Source organism: Drosophila obscura, unplaced genomic scaffold (assembly GCF_018151105.1).
Source record: "Drosophila obscura isolate BZ-5 IFL unplaced genomic scaffold, ASM1815110v1 contig_5, whole genome shotgun sequence".
Taxonomy (NCBI): Eukaryota; Metazoa; Arthropoda; class Insecta; order Diptera; family Drosophilidae; genus Drosophila; species Drosophila obscura.
In genome coordinates, this window is record NW_024542839.1 from 238,636 (window position 1) to 256,614 (window position 17,979).

The window sequence follows — 17,979 nt, forward strand, 5'->3', positions numbered from 1 at the left end:
GATGAGCGCCGTTGTCTCGTGGGTTTTCGTTCCCGTGTCCAAGACCACTCGGGCTGTCGGGAGGCAGTTGGTGCTTCGGTGCTGGAGCAGCGTATCGACCGATGGAGCCGGATGACCCACGATGGGTCGGCGATCGGCTCGGGACACTGGAGCTGGAGACGGACCTGGAGTCACGGCTGACGACTCCGAGCGGGCTGGGCGCTGAGAGGACCACGTCTTTGGGCGTCTTGCGGGAACCCGTTGGCGACGATCGGCTCGGGACACCGGAGCTGGAGACGGACCTGGAGTCGCGGCCGACGACTTTGAGCGGGCTGGCCGCCGGGAGGGCCCCGGCTTGGGGCGTCTTTCCGGAGAACGGGGGCGGCGATCGGCTCGGGACACCGGAGCTGGAGACGGAGCTGGAGACGGAGCTGGCGACTCCGAGCGGGCTGGGCGCTGGGACGGTCGCATGTGGAGCAGCGTGTGATGGTCCTTGTGGCACGCCTTGCACCGGCCACCACTTCGGCAATCCTTGCCAGAGTGCTGATGAGCCAGGCAGTTCCGGCAGTATTTGTTGACCAGCACGGCTCGGAGCCTCTTCGCCACGCTCAGCTTGACGAAGCTACGGCAGTCTCGGAGTGGATGGCTTCCGGAGCAGACTCGGCAGCGGTAGGTAGCTTGTACTCGGGATCGTCTGCTCCCTGAGGTGTGATTGACACGGGGTTGTGGAGCCATCAGGATCTGGATGCAAAATGAACTGGTTCGGAAAAGAAGAATCGGAGAAGCATTAGTAACGTGCTAGGAACAGGTGACAGGCACTTCTCTATGTACTGTTGGAAGAACAAACGATTGTTTTTTGGAGGCGAAAAGAAACTTGGATGGAATAGTAGACACGGAGAGGCATTACTAAACGGGCTAGGCACAGGACGCCTTCCGTTATTGTTGTACGGGACGAGGGAGTTCACCCGGAAGGAGAACGACTTTTGCGACCGGGCGTTTGAGCACACCGCGGACAGTAAGAATGTCTACCACCCGAACCCTGTTATCGGCGCCGGGATACACGGACTGTACTCTTCCGAGTCGCCAGTCGTTAGAAGGCAGGTTATCTTCTTTCACGATAACCATATCGCCGATCTGAAGATTGGGCATATCCGTCTGCCACTTGTTGCGCTTGTGGAGTTCCTTGAGGTACTCATCCTTCCACCTCTGGCAGAACTGCTGGTTGAGGGCCTTCAAATGCTGCCACCGATTAATGATCGACTGGAGGTTCTCTTTAATTTCGGGCTCTGCGGTCGCCATTAACGGTCCTCCGATAAGGAAGTGCCCTGGAGTGAGGGCCAGCAACTCTGTCGGACTTTCGGACATAGGTGAGAGTGGCCTGGAATTTAGGCATGCTTTAATCTTAGCGAGCAGCGTCGAGAGCTCCTCAAAGGTATATTTCCGGGTGGACGTGGCCTTGTAGAAGAGCGTTTTAAAACTCTTTACGCCGGCTTCCCAAAGGCCCCCCATATGTGGAGCTCCTGGCGGGATGAAACGCCATGTAACCCATTGATGGCTGTATGCCTCAGTCACCGAATCCTGGAACGCCTCTAGAAAGTCCCGAGTAAGTACAGTTGCTGCTCCCACGAAAGTTTTTCCATTGTCGGAATGGATACGCTGCGGACAACCTCGTCTAGCGACGAAGCGAGCGAAAGCTGCTAGAAACTTCTCGGTGGTCAGGTCGGAAGTAGCCTCCAAGTGAATGGCCTTCGTGGCAAAACATACAAATACGCACACATAACCCTTGGTGATCAGGCACGCTCTCCCGGTATAGTTCCTTATGTCGAAAGGACCTGCATAGTCAATACCGGTATGGGTAAACGGTCTGGAGAAAGAAGTTCGGTCTGTCGGGAGATCACCCATCAGTTGGGTCTGTAGTTTCTTCTTGTGGATGATGCAGACCTTGCAGGAGTTCACCACGCCCTTCATCAGGTTCCGGATTCTCGGGATCCAATATTTGCAGCGAATGAGGCGCGTCATCAGTTGATTGCCGCCATGGAGAGTGATCCTGTGCGTGAAGTGAGCGAGCAGGCGAGACAGGCGGCAACTATAGGACAGGATGATTGGATGGCGCTCATCATACTTCAGATCTTGTGAAGCTGTGATCCGGCCACAGGCTCTCATGATCCCCTGTCGGTCTAGAAAGGGGTTCAGATTCAAAATAGAGCTTGAACTTGGCACGGGACGTTTACCACTCAGGCAGTGAGATTCTTGGGGGAAGTCCCGGCGCTGAGCCTCTAGGATAAGAGTTCGCTCCGCTTCGTTAATTTCCCCACTAGTGAGGTGGTCCCTACATGCGAGTGGTACTTTCCGGCAACACTGAATAAAACGTAGAACCTATGCCCGCACTCGAAGAGCCTTCTCAAGCTGGGAGAATCGCTCCAGGAAATCTTCGGGTGGGCTGGAAACGAGATGGACCTTCACGGCCCGCTGCTCTAGGGTTTGAACTGGAGTTTCGGCGGCTTGGGCTGGCCATTGATCACGTGGAGATTCCAACCACGCTGGTCCATGCCACCAGAGTTGGCTACCCACCAGTTCTGGTAAAGCTACGCCTCGACTGGCTAAGTCAGCGGAGTTATGTTCGGAACGAACATGAGCCCAATGACTGGTTTCGGTAGTCTGAGCTATTTTCGTCACTCGATTGGCCACAAAAGTAGTCCAATGGCAACCGGGCTTGCTCAACCAGGCCAGTACAATAGTAGAATCGGTCCAGTAGTAGCATTGATGACTTCCCGTCGGCATGCTTGGCAGGATAGCCGTCGCCATTTCGGAAAGGACCACTGCACCGCACAGCTCTAGTCGAGGAAGCGAAACGGTTTTCACGGGAGCGACTCGTGTTTTCGCCGACAGTAGATGCTCCGTGATGTGCTGGTCACACTCGACGCGCACGTAGAGCGCTGCACCGTACGCCTTTTCGGAGGCATCGCAGAAACCGTGATGTTCGATCTTTACCGATGGCTGGTAACATACCCATCTTGGAATCTTGATCTCGGGTAGTGATGCGTAACTTTGCAGAAAGTCCAGCCAGCGTTGGTACAACGAACTTGGAAGAGGTTCGTCCCATCCCAAATCTTGCAACCAGATCTCCTGCATAAAAATCTTGGACCGGACGATGAATGGGGCTAGCCACCCCGCGGGGTCAAACAGCTTCGCAATTTGGGAAAGAACTTCTCGCTTGGTGTAGGATAACTCAAGCGTGAACACGGGAGAAACAAAGAAGAACTCGTCTGACGCCGCCTTCCAGCGCACTCCGAGGGTCTTTGCCGTGCTCTCGGCATCGATTTCCAGAAAATCGGTGTGCAGGAGGTGGTCACTCGGAAGCTCGGCCAAAATCTCCTTTTGGGTGGACGTCCATTTGCGCAGTGGAAAACCTGCAGAGCTGAGGGCGGCCTGCAATTCGTGGATAGCCAGCTGAGCCTCCTTGATGGAGTCTGCCCCGGCTAGGACGTCGTCGACGTACATTAAATGCCGTACAATGTGGCTTGCCTTTGGAAATCGCGACTGGATGTCGTCGGCAAGCTGTTGCAGTACCCGGATGGCTAGAAACGGAGCGTAATTGACACCAAAGGTCACGGTTTTCAGCTCATAATCCCGAATCTCACCCTCCTGGTTTCGAAATAATATTCGCTGGAAGGGTGTGCACGTTGGATGTACCCAAATTTGGCGGTACATCTTTGTAATGTCGGCGTTGAAGACGTATCGGAAGTAGCGCCACTTCAGGATTTGGAGGGTTAAATCGGATTGGAGGACCGGACCAGCATGAAGAAGATCATTTAAGCTCGTGCCGTTCGCAGAAGGGCTGGACGCGTTGAATACCACGCGGACTTTCGTGGTAGTGCTCTCCGGCTTGATTACCGCATGGTGCGGAAGATAATAGTTGGCGGACTCGTTAGTGGACGGAACCTCTGTCATATGATAGATCTAAATATTCCTGGATCACAGAGTTATACTGTTCTTGAAATGGAACGTTTCTCTTTAGCCGATTCTCATTTCGGATAAACTGAGCTAGGGCAATGGACCTTGAATGCCCCAGGCCTGATCCACAATGATCGGTGTCACGAAACGGCAGTGTTACCACGTACTTTCCACTTGACGTTCTTGACGTGGCTCGCAGAAAATTTCTTTCGCAATAGGAGTCCGACTCTCCTGCTACCTTGATAGGTAGATCCTCCACCTCCCAAAACTTTGTGAGAAGTTTGTCCAATGGAGCATCGCGGACGTGGGAAATTTTGGTGGAGAAAGATGCAATCTGGTCTGGAACAGCACTTGGCACTGGACCGGTAAGCACCCATCCAAAGATGGTTTGCTGTCCGAGGAGGGAACCACAGATGTCGGTCTGTGAGCCGCTTAACAGTATGGACGGAAGGATGTCGGCTCCGATCAGAACGTCTATGTGTGAGCTCTCATAAAATTTAGGGTCTGCTAAAGGCAGGTTCGGCAAGTCTCGCAACGCGCTCTGCGGGATCGGATTTGAAGGGAGATTGCCGGCTATGTCGGGCAGGACGTAGGCCGTGGCGTTTAACTGTACGCTCGGCGTCATCAGGGAGCGAATGGACAAATCACAGAGCTGCTACAGTCTGATTTAGGCCTGAAACCTGGGCCTGAATAAGGCGGAATGGCAACTGGATGATATTAAAGAGACGTTCCGTAATGAACGTCGCCTCGGAGCCCGAGTCGATCAGAGCGCGGGCACGGAAATTTGTCCCCCGGTGGCAGATGTTGATTATTGCCGCTAAGCACCGCTCTTGTTCCCGAAGCAAAATAGTTCTGAACGTTGGGCGGAGCGACGGAAGAAGCGGGATCCTCCGCTGTTGTGGAAGTCAGCTCGCTGGGAGCTGGAGTCCCCCGATGCAGGAGCGTGTGGTGGCGGGCTCCACAAGTGAAGCAACTGTGGGCGCTTTGGCATTCACGGAGCTGATGACCTCTAGCGAAACAGTTCAAGCACAGCTGCCTTTTTTTAATGCAGCTGGCTCGTGCATCCACAGTCATTTGTAGGAAGTGCGGACACAGTCGGATCGGATGGTTCTCTTTGGAACAGAGATCACACGTTCTTCTCTTCGGACTCACTTGTGTCTAGAAGGAGTGAAACTTCCTTGGCACGGGACTACCATGAGACCGGAACGGATTGGAGTTGCTTCCGGAGGATTGCGGATTCAAGGAACCTTTGGACGATGGTGGGGTCGGATTGCCTTTGGAAGTGGACGGGTCGCTCTCCGTGGCCTCTAGCGTCAAATAGCGCTGAGTGAGGAAGGCATCGATTTCCGTCCATGGAGGCACCTCCTTCTTGTCTGTGACGGACGCTTCCCACAAAGACCGGGTCAACTTCGGCAACTTGGAGGCACAAATAGTAACGAGGAGGCTATCCCAGTTGTCGGGTATCCCCTTGCATCGTGATTTGAAGCTCTTTCAAAGCTCGACTGGTCTCGGACTCGACGCGAGGCAAAAAGAGCAAAATATTTATCTGGTTGGTCACCAGGAGCCGATTATTTTCATAACGGTTTCCGAGGGCCGACCATGCCGACTCGAAACCATCGTTTGTGAGCGGGGACTTCTCGACTATGGCCTTCGGATCGCCACTTGCTCTTCTCGGTGAGATGGTACAACTTCTCTACCGGAGACAGCCTAGAATTATTAATGTAAATTGCAGTAAATAAATCTCGAAAAGTAGGCCAATGGACGTAATCTCCTGCGAAAACCTCGATGTCGCAGGGAGGCAGTCAGCAGCCGCCCTGGTAGGTTTGCGGTGCAGACGGATGGACTGCTGTTTGGGCCAGCTGAGCATTGAGGTCAGCGAGGCACTGCTCAAATACCCCATAGCACTCGCCGTACTTCTCTCGGATGTCTTCTTGGACCCTTGGGTCCTCGTTAACCATCACTGCGGAGCAAGCCTTATATTCCGCCTCGACATCCGCCCACATACTCAGAGTTTGTCCTCGGTGAACCTCGGAAAGAGATGCGGATGGAGCGGAAGTGATGCGCGCTTTCAAATGAGACAGCCGGCCAATGGCGGCGGCTAATTTTGCTCGTGCAGTAGTGGTGGCGGGTTGAGCCATTGTGATGGAAGGTCTCGAGCTGACGGGACTATTACCGAAAGAGCTGGTTGGATCGTCTTGGATCCGAGCTGGCACCTTGAGAGTGACGGGAGACGGGAAGAGAACCGACTTGGTCCTTGCAGCTGGGCTGCTACTGCCTGCTCTGGGAGTGACTGGCGACTTGATCTTTTGAGTGGGGGTAGTTCCTGAGGCGGAAGAGGTGCGTAGCCGACGTGGAGATGTCGCAGCCAAGAACCCTTTGCTGTCCTTGTCCCCCGTTGGCATACTACTCGCACACGCAGAGGTTGGATGCGAAGTCGGATGCGGAATCCGCGGATTGGCGAAAGAACAGAAAAAAAACTAATCCTGGGCTGGGCACCACACGAGAAGGCACTAAATCCCTTCAACACACAAAAAAAAACCCACTGCTGGAGGAATGGAAAGGAAAGGGCCTCGCGCGATGTTGGACAACAATTTTTAATACCAACTCGAATTATTTGTGGCCGCTCTGGATCGAGGTTCCCAAACAATGAGTGGATCAAATTGATACACGCCGAGGAGAGGAACGGTCACACTGGCTGTGGCAATATTTGAAAAAAAAAATATTGTTAGTGCGGCTTTCCTCCGTTTACCCTTTTGACGGACCCTTGCAGTGGGCAACTAATCTTCCTTATCTAGTGCGGATGGATTGTGGACGGAATTGGTCGATTTCTTGCTCCCCTTGTTATACCGTGGAGGTGGTAGGGCCGATAGGATACACGAGCACGAGGATCGGAGCCAAGAAATTAACTGCTACTGGTGTGGCAGAGACTATCGGAAGGAATATGCAAAAAAAAAATAATAATTCCTTATACAGTCGTCTGTTAGTGGAAGCGGAACAAACGTGGGACTATGTATTTTGGGTAATTCGGCAGCTTGAATTTATTTCTTGTCTTCAATTTGGTGTTTGTGATACCGATAGTTTTTCTTAAATTTTGTCACCTCTAATTCGACAATTGGCACCAAAAAAATGCGAAATCGCGGCGGAAATGCGCTGTGCCTGGGTGGAGGATAATTTGTTACGGAATTGGAGATAATATCACGTATTGTGGCGACCAAAGTTATTGCTGGAACGCGTAAACTGCTCGGAATCGCAGATTTTTATTGTTAAATGTATGTGGATATGAGCGGAATGTATGTGTGGGACGCGGTATTTAAATACGGAGTGTGGTATTTTTGTATGTGCGTTATGTTATTTTTATATACATATGTATGGCTCCATCGATATAGATATAGATCGATCTATTGCAGCCAACTATGGAAATAATATGTGTATATAGGTTAGGTTAGGTTGTCCCGGACGGCCCTCACGGGGCCACGCATAGGCCAATATGGCCCTTAGTTGTCCGGATTGGTGCGTATGGACCTTCTGAGTGTTTTTACGCGGTTTTGAAATCCGTGAGGATCGAGGAGAGTTTTGCAAAGGCAAGGAGTTTCGCTGGCGTCCTCTTGGATGCATCTTCCAGCGATGCCAGTACCGGGCTGCCAAGATGCATGTTTCTTGCCCTGGAGAGGGCCGGGCATTGGCAGATTAGATGTTCCAGGGTTTCGATAGCCCCAGATTCATCACATTTCCTGCACTTGTCACTGTTGGTGATGCCTAGTTTGACTGCATGTGCTGCAGCCAGGCAATGACCTGTGAGTATACCTATTAGCATCCTACAGTCCTTCCGTGGTAGGTGTAGTAGGTATTGGCTGAGTTTACCATTGCTCTCCTTGCACATGGTTTTCGCGATCTTGCAGTTGGTGGTTCTCCTCCACCTGCTGCTGGCCTGTATGTGTGCCCTCCTTTCTAGATCGCTTTGGAGCGCTCTGAGGGAGACAGGCACATTCTCAGTCCTGTCGTTTGCCAGCCCGACGCCTTCCTTAGCCAGTACGTCTGCTGTCTCGTTGCCTTCGATGCCCTGGTGGCTGGGAACCCAATAGATCCGCACTGACTTTGTCGTGCTTAGGAAATCTAGTGCCTCCCTGCTTGCCAGGACATTTTTGGAACTGACCGCTGACGACTGCATGGATCTTATCGCCGCCTGGCTGTCCACGAACAGGTTCACCACATTATGTGGGCGATCCGTACATCGAGCAACCTCCGCCGCTTTCGGTATGGCGAAGACTTCTGCCTGGAATATGCTGCATTGGTCCGGTAGCTTATAGGACAGCCTTATTTCAGGGTCTGTACAATATATGCCCGCACCTACTCCTCCCTCCATCTTGGAGCCATCCGTGTATATGTTTAGGTGTTCGTTCTGGTCCCAACTTTCTTTCCAGTCGTCGGGTTCCATGTGTATCGCTGTTTTGACGTCCAGGCACGTTCGGGGGATCATGTAGTCAGATATACTGATCATGTCTCGGCCTATTGAACTGTGCCCGAATCCTTGCAGCGACATATTGCCTGATGCGACTAGGCGTTGTGCTGCCTTACCTGCAGTCAGTCTAGCGTGGATGTCTAGGGGGTCAATTCCGAGTATTGTTTCGAGTGCTTTTGTTGGGGTTGACCTCAGCGCCCCAGTAATGCAGAGCAGTGCCTGCCGCTGAGTTCTGTCCATCAGCTTGTTGTAGGTTTTCTTTTCTGTAGCCTGCCACCACACTAAGACTCCATACAGCAGAGTCGGTCGCACTACCGAGATGTAGATCCAGTGCATTAGTGCAGGTGATAGGCCCCATGTGCTGCTAAGCATCTTCTTGGATGCATATAGCGCAATGGTGGCCTTCTTCACCCTTTCCAATACATTGGGTCTCCATGTCAGCTTGCTGTCCAAAACTATGCCGAGGTATTTGACTTGTGTTTTTGGGGTGAGCCTGGTTCTGTCAATTTTCGGGGGGATCCATGCCGGTACCTTGTACCTCTTGGTGAAGAGGATGAGGTCCGTCTTGTCCGCGTTGATACTGAGTCCTACTTTTCCCGCCCACTCACATATCTCCCTGAGTGTTGATTCCATTATAGAGTTGAGGCTCGATGGGCATACTCCCGTAATAATTATGCTTATGTCGTCCGCATAAGCTGTTATTTTTGGGGCTCTCCTCTCGAATCTCTTTATCAGGTCGTCGACCACCAGATTCCATAGGAGGGGCGAAAGGACCCCACCCTGAGGTGTGCCTCTGTGCGCCCCTTTCACCGTGGAGGCGGTGCCCCACTCTGAGTACACCCGTCTACAACTTAGAAGGTTCTTTATCCAGAGGTTGATTGCGGGATGTGGGTTGATCGCTTCTAGGCGGGCCATAATAGCGTTCGTAGTGACGTTGTTGAATGCTCCGGATATGTCTACGAACACTCCTAGAGCATACTTTTTACTATTAAGGGCTCTCTCGATGGTGGCTACTAGCGAGTGCAGTGCCGTCTCTATCCCGGCATGCTGGTTGGTTGACCAGCCCCTACATCATTCCTGATGTGTAGATCCAGCAGCTTTTCTAGTGTTTTGAGTAGAAAAGGAGGTAAGGCTTATCGGTCTATAATCCTTGGGGCTCATATGGCTGCACTTTCCTGCCTTTGGAAGGAAGACAATCCTCGAGGTCCTCCATTGGATAGGGCTATAGCCTGTGCTCAGGCAAGCTGAGTATATTGCAGAGAGCCATGGGGTGATCACGTCTTTGGTCACCTGTAGCATGGCTGGGAATATACCGTCTAGTCCAGGTGCTTTTGTACCCGCAAAGGAGTCTATAGCCCAGTGGATTCTCTTAGACGATATGAGATCTGTTCTAGGGTGCTGTTCCTCAGTTGCTAGGTCCTGATGCTCTGTAGCGTCAGCCACCTCGGTGCATCCTGGGAAGTGGGCTTCCATTAGTGCTGTTAGGGATTCTTCGCTGCCCTCGGTCCACTGTCCATCATTTCGTTTCAGCTGACTCTGTATGGCGGGTTGCTTTGATAGCAACTTCCGGAGTCTGACCGTTTCTGGGACTTTCTCGATATTGGAGCAGAAGTTCCTCCACGAGTTTCTTTGTGCCCTGCGTATTTCCTTCTTGTACTCCCTGAGTAGGATTTTGTATTCCTCATTGATTATCTCCTCGTTCGCCTGTTTGGCGATTTTGAAGAATTCTTTGAGGTTGTTTCTTTGAAGCGATAAGTCCCGGTTCCACCAGAGTGGTTTGGTCCTCTTTTTCGTTCTCGAGGGTGGGCATGATGCGTGGTACGCATCCAGTAGTTCCTTGGACAGGGTCTCTAGGGACGTTTCTATGTCTTCCGGGGATTTCACTGTGCCCGGGCGAGTCGCAAGCTTCGAAGTAACTGTTTTTTTAAACTTTTCCCAGTTTGTGTTCCGGGGGTTTCTATAGACAGTTATCTTCGGAGAGTGTTTAAATTCGCACTTAAACTGAATGTACTTGTGGTCTGAGAAGGATGGTCTTTCAAGGACTCTCCAGCCAGAGTGTACCAAAGTACAGTTCCCCATTACGAGTGTTAGATCTAGTACGTTGGACGAGGTGGGGCCTACGAAGGTGTGCTCCTCCCCCACGTTTGCTACATCTAGGTTAGTGGATAGTATAAAGTCTAGAAGTGACTCACCTCTTTCGTTGATATCGGGGCTTCCCCACACGCTATGGTGGGCATTGGCGTCCGTACCAACTATGAGTTGCTGGTCTTTCGGACTGGCTTCCGCCACCAGACTCCTTAGCTCTTCCGGTGGAGCTGGCCTGTCGTGTGCCATGTAGCAGGATGCTACCATAAGGCGCTTGTCCTCGCTTTCAAGCATCACCGCAGCCAGGTCTTCAGTGCTGTAATGAGACATAAGATAAGCATGGATGCCCTTTCGTACAAGTACGGCGGTTCTAGTCCTGCTTACCGATGGTGGGTAGAAGAGAATGTAATTTGAGGACTTTAGTCCGGCCACAGCATTGCCGGAGGCAAGCCATGGCTCCTGGACCAAAGCAATGTCGACGGGCCCTTGCTCCAAGGCAATGAGGAGCTCCGCCGACGCGAACTTGCTTTTATGCAAGTTGAGCTGCAGCACTCTCAATGTGGGAGGCTGGCTCAACTGCACTCGACGGGTTGACTATTATAGTCAGGTCACCGTCCTCATTCTCTGCGGCATCAGAGTCGTCCAGCGCAAGATCCTGGGCGGCCTCTACGATGGACTCCAGACCTAAGTCCTTTTACACCTCGCCTACCTGCAGGGTATGCGCGTCCTTGTCCTCGGGGTGGCGCTTGTTGAGACGTAGGTAGACACTGCCTACGCCCCATGCCATCTTCCCGAATCTCGGGTAGAGGATGTCCTCTGCCTCCTTGTTGATCTGGATGATCATGTGCTGGCCCCCCTCATTGGGTAACGGGCTACCAGCATGCAGGATTTTCCAGTCCGCCGTGGGCACCTCTGTATTCTGCTTCTGGAGAAGTTTCAGTGCTCGGTCTCCCTGGACTGCAATGGGGAAGAGCACCTTCGCCTTTGGGATGGAAGGGATCATCTCCCTGTCCACTACCTCCAGCTTGGCCCCCTCCCACAGAGCTTCCAATTTGGGCACCACTTGCAACAGCCACTTCCTCGTCGGGTCATCATTACATTTGAGGATCTTCACCCCGTTCAGCCATCCCGCACCGTCAAAGGTGGGCATGGCAGCGTCCGGCGCTTCCTCCATTCGCGCGAAAAGGCAGTCTACCAGCTGGGCGTGGACCTGTTTCCACTGCGCCGCCGTCATCTTCCCATTTTCGTCGCTGCGGTCGATCAGGGCCACGATGAGGGTGCCTCTTGGACACGTCGCTCACCTTGGCCTTCTGCTTGGGCTTCTTCGTCTTAGAAGGTTGAGGGATAACCACCTTGGGCCCGCGTTGCCGCTTGCCCGCCGGAGTGTCCTTGGCACTTTCGGTCGAGCGTTGCCTTTTGGTGGCCATCATTTCCTCAACCTTATTGGCGAATTCACCCTTCATCGCCTTCATCTGAGGCAGCTGCGCGTAGTGGAGACGCCCCTCTTCTACCTTTTGCTCAGCCCATGCTAGTTTGGACTTCTCCTCTTGGGAGATGTCCTCTTTGCCTTGTAGCCGGCTTTGGATTTTGAGGGCCGCCTTGTATTGGGCCTTAGCCTTCATCCCCTCTCTAGAACGCTTCGGCCCTTCCCTACGAAGGGAGCTGGTACCTGGTTCAGGCGAGCGGAGAAGGCTCTCTTCCTCCGTTCTGCTTACGCTGAGCACGCTCTCCAGGTCCGAGTCTGTTTCGACCACGGCACCCGTGCGGCTCAGCTTGCAGAGAGGCGTTTTGGTGGCAGTAGCTTTAAAACTAATATGACCTGCTCCCGCCATATCAGAGTTGTGACCGCTGGCGACACGCAGAGAGGATTGCTCCTCCCCGAGCCCGCCGGTGGTAGCAGTCACGCTTTCCACCGACGTTTGGACTGACATCCCAGTCCCTGCTTGACCCTTACTCCGGTCCATGTGGTTAATATTTATCGGGGGGACCACCCCCTAGCGTTTTATGCCTGTCCGCCAGGCACCTCCAGCCATGGCCATGGTTCAGTTCCCCCAATTTATATCGGGAAGACCTGGACCCGGCCTTAGCTAGACACTGCATTACCGCGGACAGAGCAAACGGCAATGCATTAACCCGATCCGGGGTAATGCAGTGCCCATTGCCCGGCCGGCACCCTCTGGGAGGGTTCAGCTGGAGGATTTTTGCCTGGCCAAAAAGATGTCGAAATAAAAACACTTAATAATTGTTGAGTGGGTTTTTAATATGTTAGCACTTGGATGTATGTATGTATGTGTATGTATTTATGGATGTATATATATATTGGTATGTTTTTTTGGAGATGCGGAGCCGCTCTTGTGAATTGGAATGCACATATGTTTTAGTGAACTGGGGTGCAGTTGGATTTTGTCGAATATATTTAATTTTTCACAAATCATGCCCAGACAAAACGAAATGGAAGAACTACCGTAGCACTGGTAGTTGGAGGCGACGGAACGGAGAACGGCCGGAATCGCCGATAATATGGCGTTGGCGAAAGAGAAGGAAGCACAGAGAAGGATAGCACTGTATGCACAGATATGTATATAAGAATATATACACATATATCGCGGAACTCGGACGTGGTGGGGAATAAATCAAAAAACGCACTAGGAAGCGATTTGGGAAGACGAAATCGTACTTATCTTCGGAACGTAGCGATGTAATCCACCGATGCTTGCAGGTTGGACTCCTCCTTATAGGGAAGGCGAAGATCCGGCTCGAAGGACCAATGTTTTGTAGGAGGGTGGATGTTGGTCGTTCCCACAGTTCGGATTCCCAAATAAATAAAAAGGCGGGGGCGTCAACTATAATTCTGGTGTATTTGGCGTGCACAAAGCTGAGGGCTGGTTGTAGATAGGCGCGTAGGTGTCGAGAGACTGTTCTCTCCCGCTCGGCCTACGGCTAGCGCCCGTGATGGAGCGCCGAGTGGATCGAGTCCACGCCGCGCGAGAGCGAAGGGCATGGGAGAGCGCGCGAGCTAACAGAGCGCTGTTAACCGCGCTGCTGCCCTAAACAAACCGGAAGATAAAGCGAAGCAAAGTTGAAGTTTTCTAGCATGTTTACAGTTTCTGCAAACAGAAATAAACTTTTTAGTGGCATATATTCTTAACAAAGAATGACAACAGTACGATTTTTTTTACTTGATATTTTTTTTTTTTAGGTTTATTAGTACAATTACTTAACGTACTGTTACTGTGGATAAGAAAATTGTTTCAAGGATCAAGGACAATTTCTGTTTACTATTTTATGGTAAATGCGGGACCAAGGGACGAAAACGGAGATTGTGCATCAAGAATTTATATGTTCCTGATGGCCAAGTCGGACGGATGGATGCGGTTTAACCTTCGCCTGGTTCTGCTTCTTACCAATCTTCTAGCGAGGACGATCGGGTGGCTCCTTAGTTTGGTCAAGTATCTTGTGGCTTGCTCGTTAATAATGTCACCGACTGAGGGGACTCCAAGGTCTTTGGCGATATTTCTATTACGGACATACAATTCAGCACCACAGATTTTTCGGAAGGTCTTGTTCTGAAACAACCTGATCCTGTCAAGGTTCGTTTTCGCTGTGATAGGGAAAAGTGTTGGTCAAACAATTCTAGCTTAGCCGTTTCTCCTTAAATTTGTATAAACATTACTTTAAATGGCTCCTAATTAATGCAACTATACACAAAAAATATAAGGACACAAGATATAGTTTTGTTTCGACTTTTCCTAAGATTTTAAAGTCACAATTTTTACAAATTCAGCCGCAAAAATGCTAATTTTTGCATTTAAAAGCTTAATATTTCCCAAATGGTAAGCTAAAATCACAAAGCTTGGGTCATATTTATAGCTTCATTTATAAGATGTTCAGAATGACAAAGATCATTACAACTATATGTAAGAGGTAAGATACTTAACTTATGTGAAAAAAATAAGAGCTACATATAAAACTAATTTCGGTTCAAGCGGCCAAAAATTGTAGAACCCACACACAAGCACAGTATACGTGGCACACACGTGGTGCCTCAGCACCACAGCCAAATGGTCCCAGCATCCCAGCCGAAGGCCCTGGGGTGCTCGGATAGAAAACTCAGCTGCGACACATTCAGTGTATGAACTGGCACATATACTTCTAGTGTCTAAAGTCAAAGATACCGAAGGCATTGAAGTTAGCTTTCCTATTGTCTTAATTTAAATTGTTGCTGAGTTTATTGGCATTAATTTCATAATTTTTCTTATTATTTTACTTCCAGGGCGAATCTAATGAAGCCAGAATAGCTGTAGCTAACCAAAGAGCCCATCAGCTACTAAAATAAGGAGATTATAGGACGACGTGTACATACATTCATAGTCTCTTCAATACATGTTCATATTTATTTTCGGTTACCTAACACTACTCGACAAAATCGAACTTTTTTTTTCCTCAAGGATCCAAGCCGACTTTTTCTGATAGATATGGGGATTTAAAATTTTTTAAAGAATTATGGTTTTTTCTATGGCAGAACTTTTTTTTGAAGAATTTTTGAAGTCTGGTATTTTTTTTAAGCTTTTTTTAGAGGTAGCGCTTGTTGTTTTCACATAGCTCTAGTAACTTACGTCTGGTTGTAAAGAACTTTGCTATTTTGAAAAAATAATTAAAACAGCTAGAAGTTAAGCCCAAATACTTTGTGATTTCAGCTTACCGTCTGGGAAATATAAAGCATTGAAATGCAAAAATGATGATTTTTGTGCGGTATATTTTACGCGATCAGGTACCAAATGTACAACCCTTGTTCGTTTGCTTTGTTCCCAATGGGCAGTTGGGCTCGCAACCTTCCAAAAGGTATTTTTTGTTCATTTTTTTCATATTTTAGGTTTGGTTAACGAATTTTACCTCAAAAGTCTCTCCATAGATTTTAATGAGCGATACCTTAAACGACGCCAAAACGACGCACCTATACACAAAAAAATAGAGGACACAAGATATAATTTTTTTTTCGACTTTTCCTGGGTTTTTAAAGTCAAAATTTCGTAAAAAAATACCGCACAAAAATCATCATTTTTGCATTTCAATGCTTTATATTTCCCAGACGGTAAGCTAAAATCACAAAGTATTTGGGCTTAACTTCTAGCTATTTTAATTATCTTTTCAAAATAGCAAAGTTCTTTACAACCAGACGTAAGTTACTAGAGCTATGTGAAAACAACAAGCGCTACCTCTAAAAAAAGCTTAAAAAAAAAATACCAGTTTTCAAAAATTCTTCAAAAAAAAGTCCTGCCATAGAAAAAAAAAAAATATCATCAAACCATTTCTAAGCCCCAAATCTTTAAGAAAAAGTTCGTTTTGTTCCTTGAGGAAAAATCGTGTTGACTAGTGTAATCAGTGCTCCAATAGTGGTAATCTAATTGTCACAAACATAATATTGTCTTAATACAAATATATTACAAAAAAAAACTTAAAATTAATTATTTAATAAACTCATGGGCTATTATTTGAATACATAAAAAAGAATATCTGTAAATATTATATCTCCTCGCCTTAAAACACATCTGAAAAAGCTTGACGAATTTTAAAGTTTTAATTTGATTTGAAAATAATATTTTGATATTTCAAAATACATGTCGATTATCCATTTTAAGATAACATAAAGTATTGTTTTAGACGAATTTGAATAAAAAATACCAAACTGGCTAGCATATTATTCATATTTTTTTAAAATTCTACTTTATATGTACTATGTACTTTATATGTACGTTACAATATTTCTAGAATCATACAAGTTATGTTCGATCAAATATTATTACTATTTTTACAGTTTTTTTTCTTACATACTCGTAATGTTCATACCTTACAAATTCAGGACAATGTGAAATCTATACATATATTATCAATAAAAGAAAAAAATGTATTAATAGAGATTTTAGTAACATTTTTTGCTCACTTTAAAATGTTATTAAGATCTTTTATATAAATGTTCAACTTTTATTTTATTTGAAATTGTATCTGAAATAAATTATTGTTCTAAGATGCGAAATTCAATTAATAAATGATTTTATCCTGAATATTTACTTATGATTAAAGAACTAAAGGTGGGAGGTGCCAGAAAGTGATCACCTGTTGGTTATTTGTGAATATATCCATATGCAAAATACGTTTTTATACCCTCTATTGAATTAAGCATATTTTATTATATCGTCGCAATAAAAGGCTTCGAGCTCGCTCCGCTCATGCCCGAATCACCGGCTCAATTGTTACACTCGTTCGATATGACTCAAATGTCAATGCTGCAGTACTAACTACTTCTAATAAAATTACACCTTATATATGAACTAGCTAATAGTTACTAATACTTATTGGTTGCGAATGAGTGGACTGTATTAATCTTTATGTATTTTTATTTGATTCATATGTAATATTAGTGGTTTTTTAGCAGCAAATTGAGCTCATTAACTCCACCAACAAAGTCGAGCCCAAAAGGGAATTAGAAGATCACGCGAATGTATTTGTCTTCGCCTGCATTTACATTCAGTCAATGGTTCTGCCATTTGAGCGGTGGAAAGCGGAGGACAGAAAATGAAAGAGAAATTAGATAGAAAAAGAGAGATATTAAATACAAAAAAGTAAAAATAAAATTGAAATTAAAAAAACCAGCGACCTTCTGCTGATTTCTGTTCGCCTGCATCTCAGATTCGAGTTATGGTTTCTGCCATTAGAGCGGTGGAAAGTGGTGACAGAAAATGAGAGAACTTAGATCGAAAAAAGAGAGCAACGAAATACAAAGAGAAACAAGAAAAAACGAGAAATTAAAAAAAACCAGCGACCTTCTGCTGATTTCTGTTCGCCTGGTATCTCAAATTTGAATTTAGCGGTTTTCTGCCATTTGAGCGGTGGAAAGTGGAGGCAGAAAATGAGAGAAATTAGATCGAAAAAGAGAGCAACCAAATACAAAGAGAAACAAGGAAAAAAACGAGAAATAAAAAAAAAAACCAGCGACCTTCTGCTGATTTCTGTTCGCCTGGTATCTCAAATTTGAATTTAACGGTTTTCTGCCATTTGAGCGGGTGGAAAGTGGAGGCAGAAAATGAGAGAAATTAGATCGAAAAGAGAGGCAACGAAAGACAAAGAGAAACAAGAAAAAACGAGAAATTAAAAAAAAAACCAGCGACCTTCTGCTGATTTCTGTTCGCCTGGTATCTCAGATTTGAATTTAACGGTTTTCTGCCATTTGAGCGGTGGAAAGTGGAGGCAGAAAATGAGAAGAATAAAAAAGAGAGAACGAAATACAAAGAAAAACAAGAAAAAAACGAGAAATAAAAAAAAAACCAGCGACCTTCTGCTGATTTCTGTTCGCCTGGTATCTCAGATTTGAATTTAACAGTTTTCTGCCATTTGAGCGGTGGAAAGTGGAGGCAAAAAATGAGAGAAATTAGATCGATATAAGAGAGCAACGATATACAAAGAGAAACAAGAAAAAAACGAGAAATTAAAAAAACCAGCGACCT

General features: G+C 47.7%; 1 protein-coding gene across 4 annotated transcripts in view; it reads left to right on the forward strand.

The window, feature by feature from the left end:
* The window catches only part of LOC111077553 (synaptosomal-associated protein 25), a 182,815-nt gene extending 167,932 nt beyond the window's left edge, over nt 1-14,883 (forward strand). For all 4 annotated transcript variants that reach the window (XM_041595337.1, XM_041595335.1, XM_041595334.1 and 1 more), the window contains exon 8: nt 14,751-14,883. In XM_041595337.1, the coding sequence (XP_041451271.1) occupies nt 14,751-14,813 (63 nt within the window). In that variant the 3' untranslated portion in view covers nt 14,814-14,883. The remainder of the gene's footprint in view (nt 1-14,750) is intronic.
* Nucleotides 14,884-17,979: the final 3,096 nt, after the last annotated feature.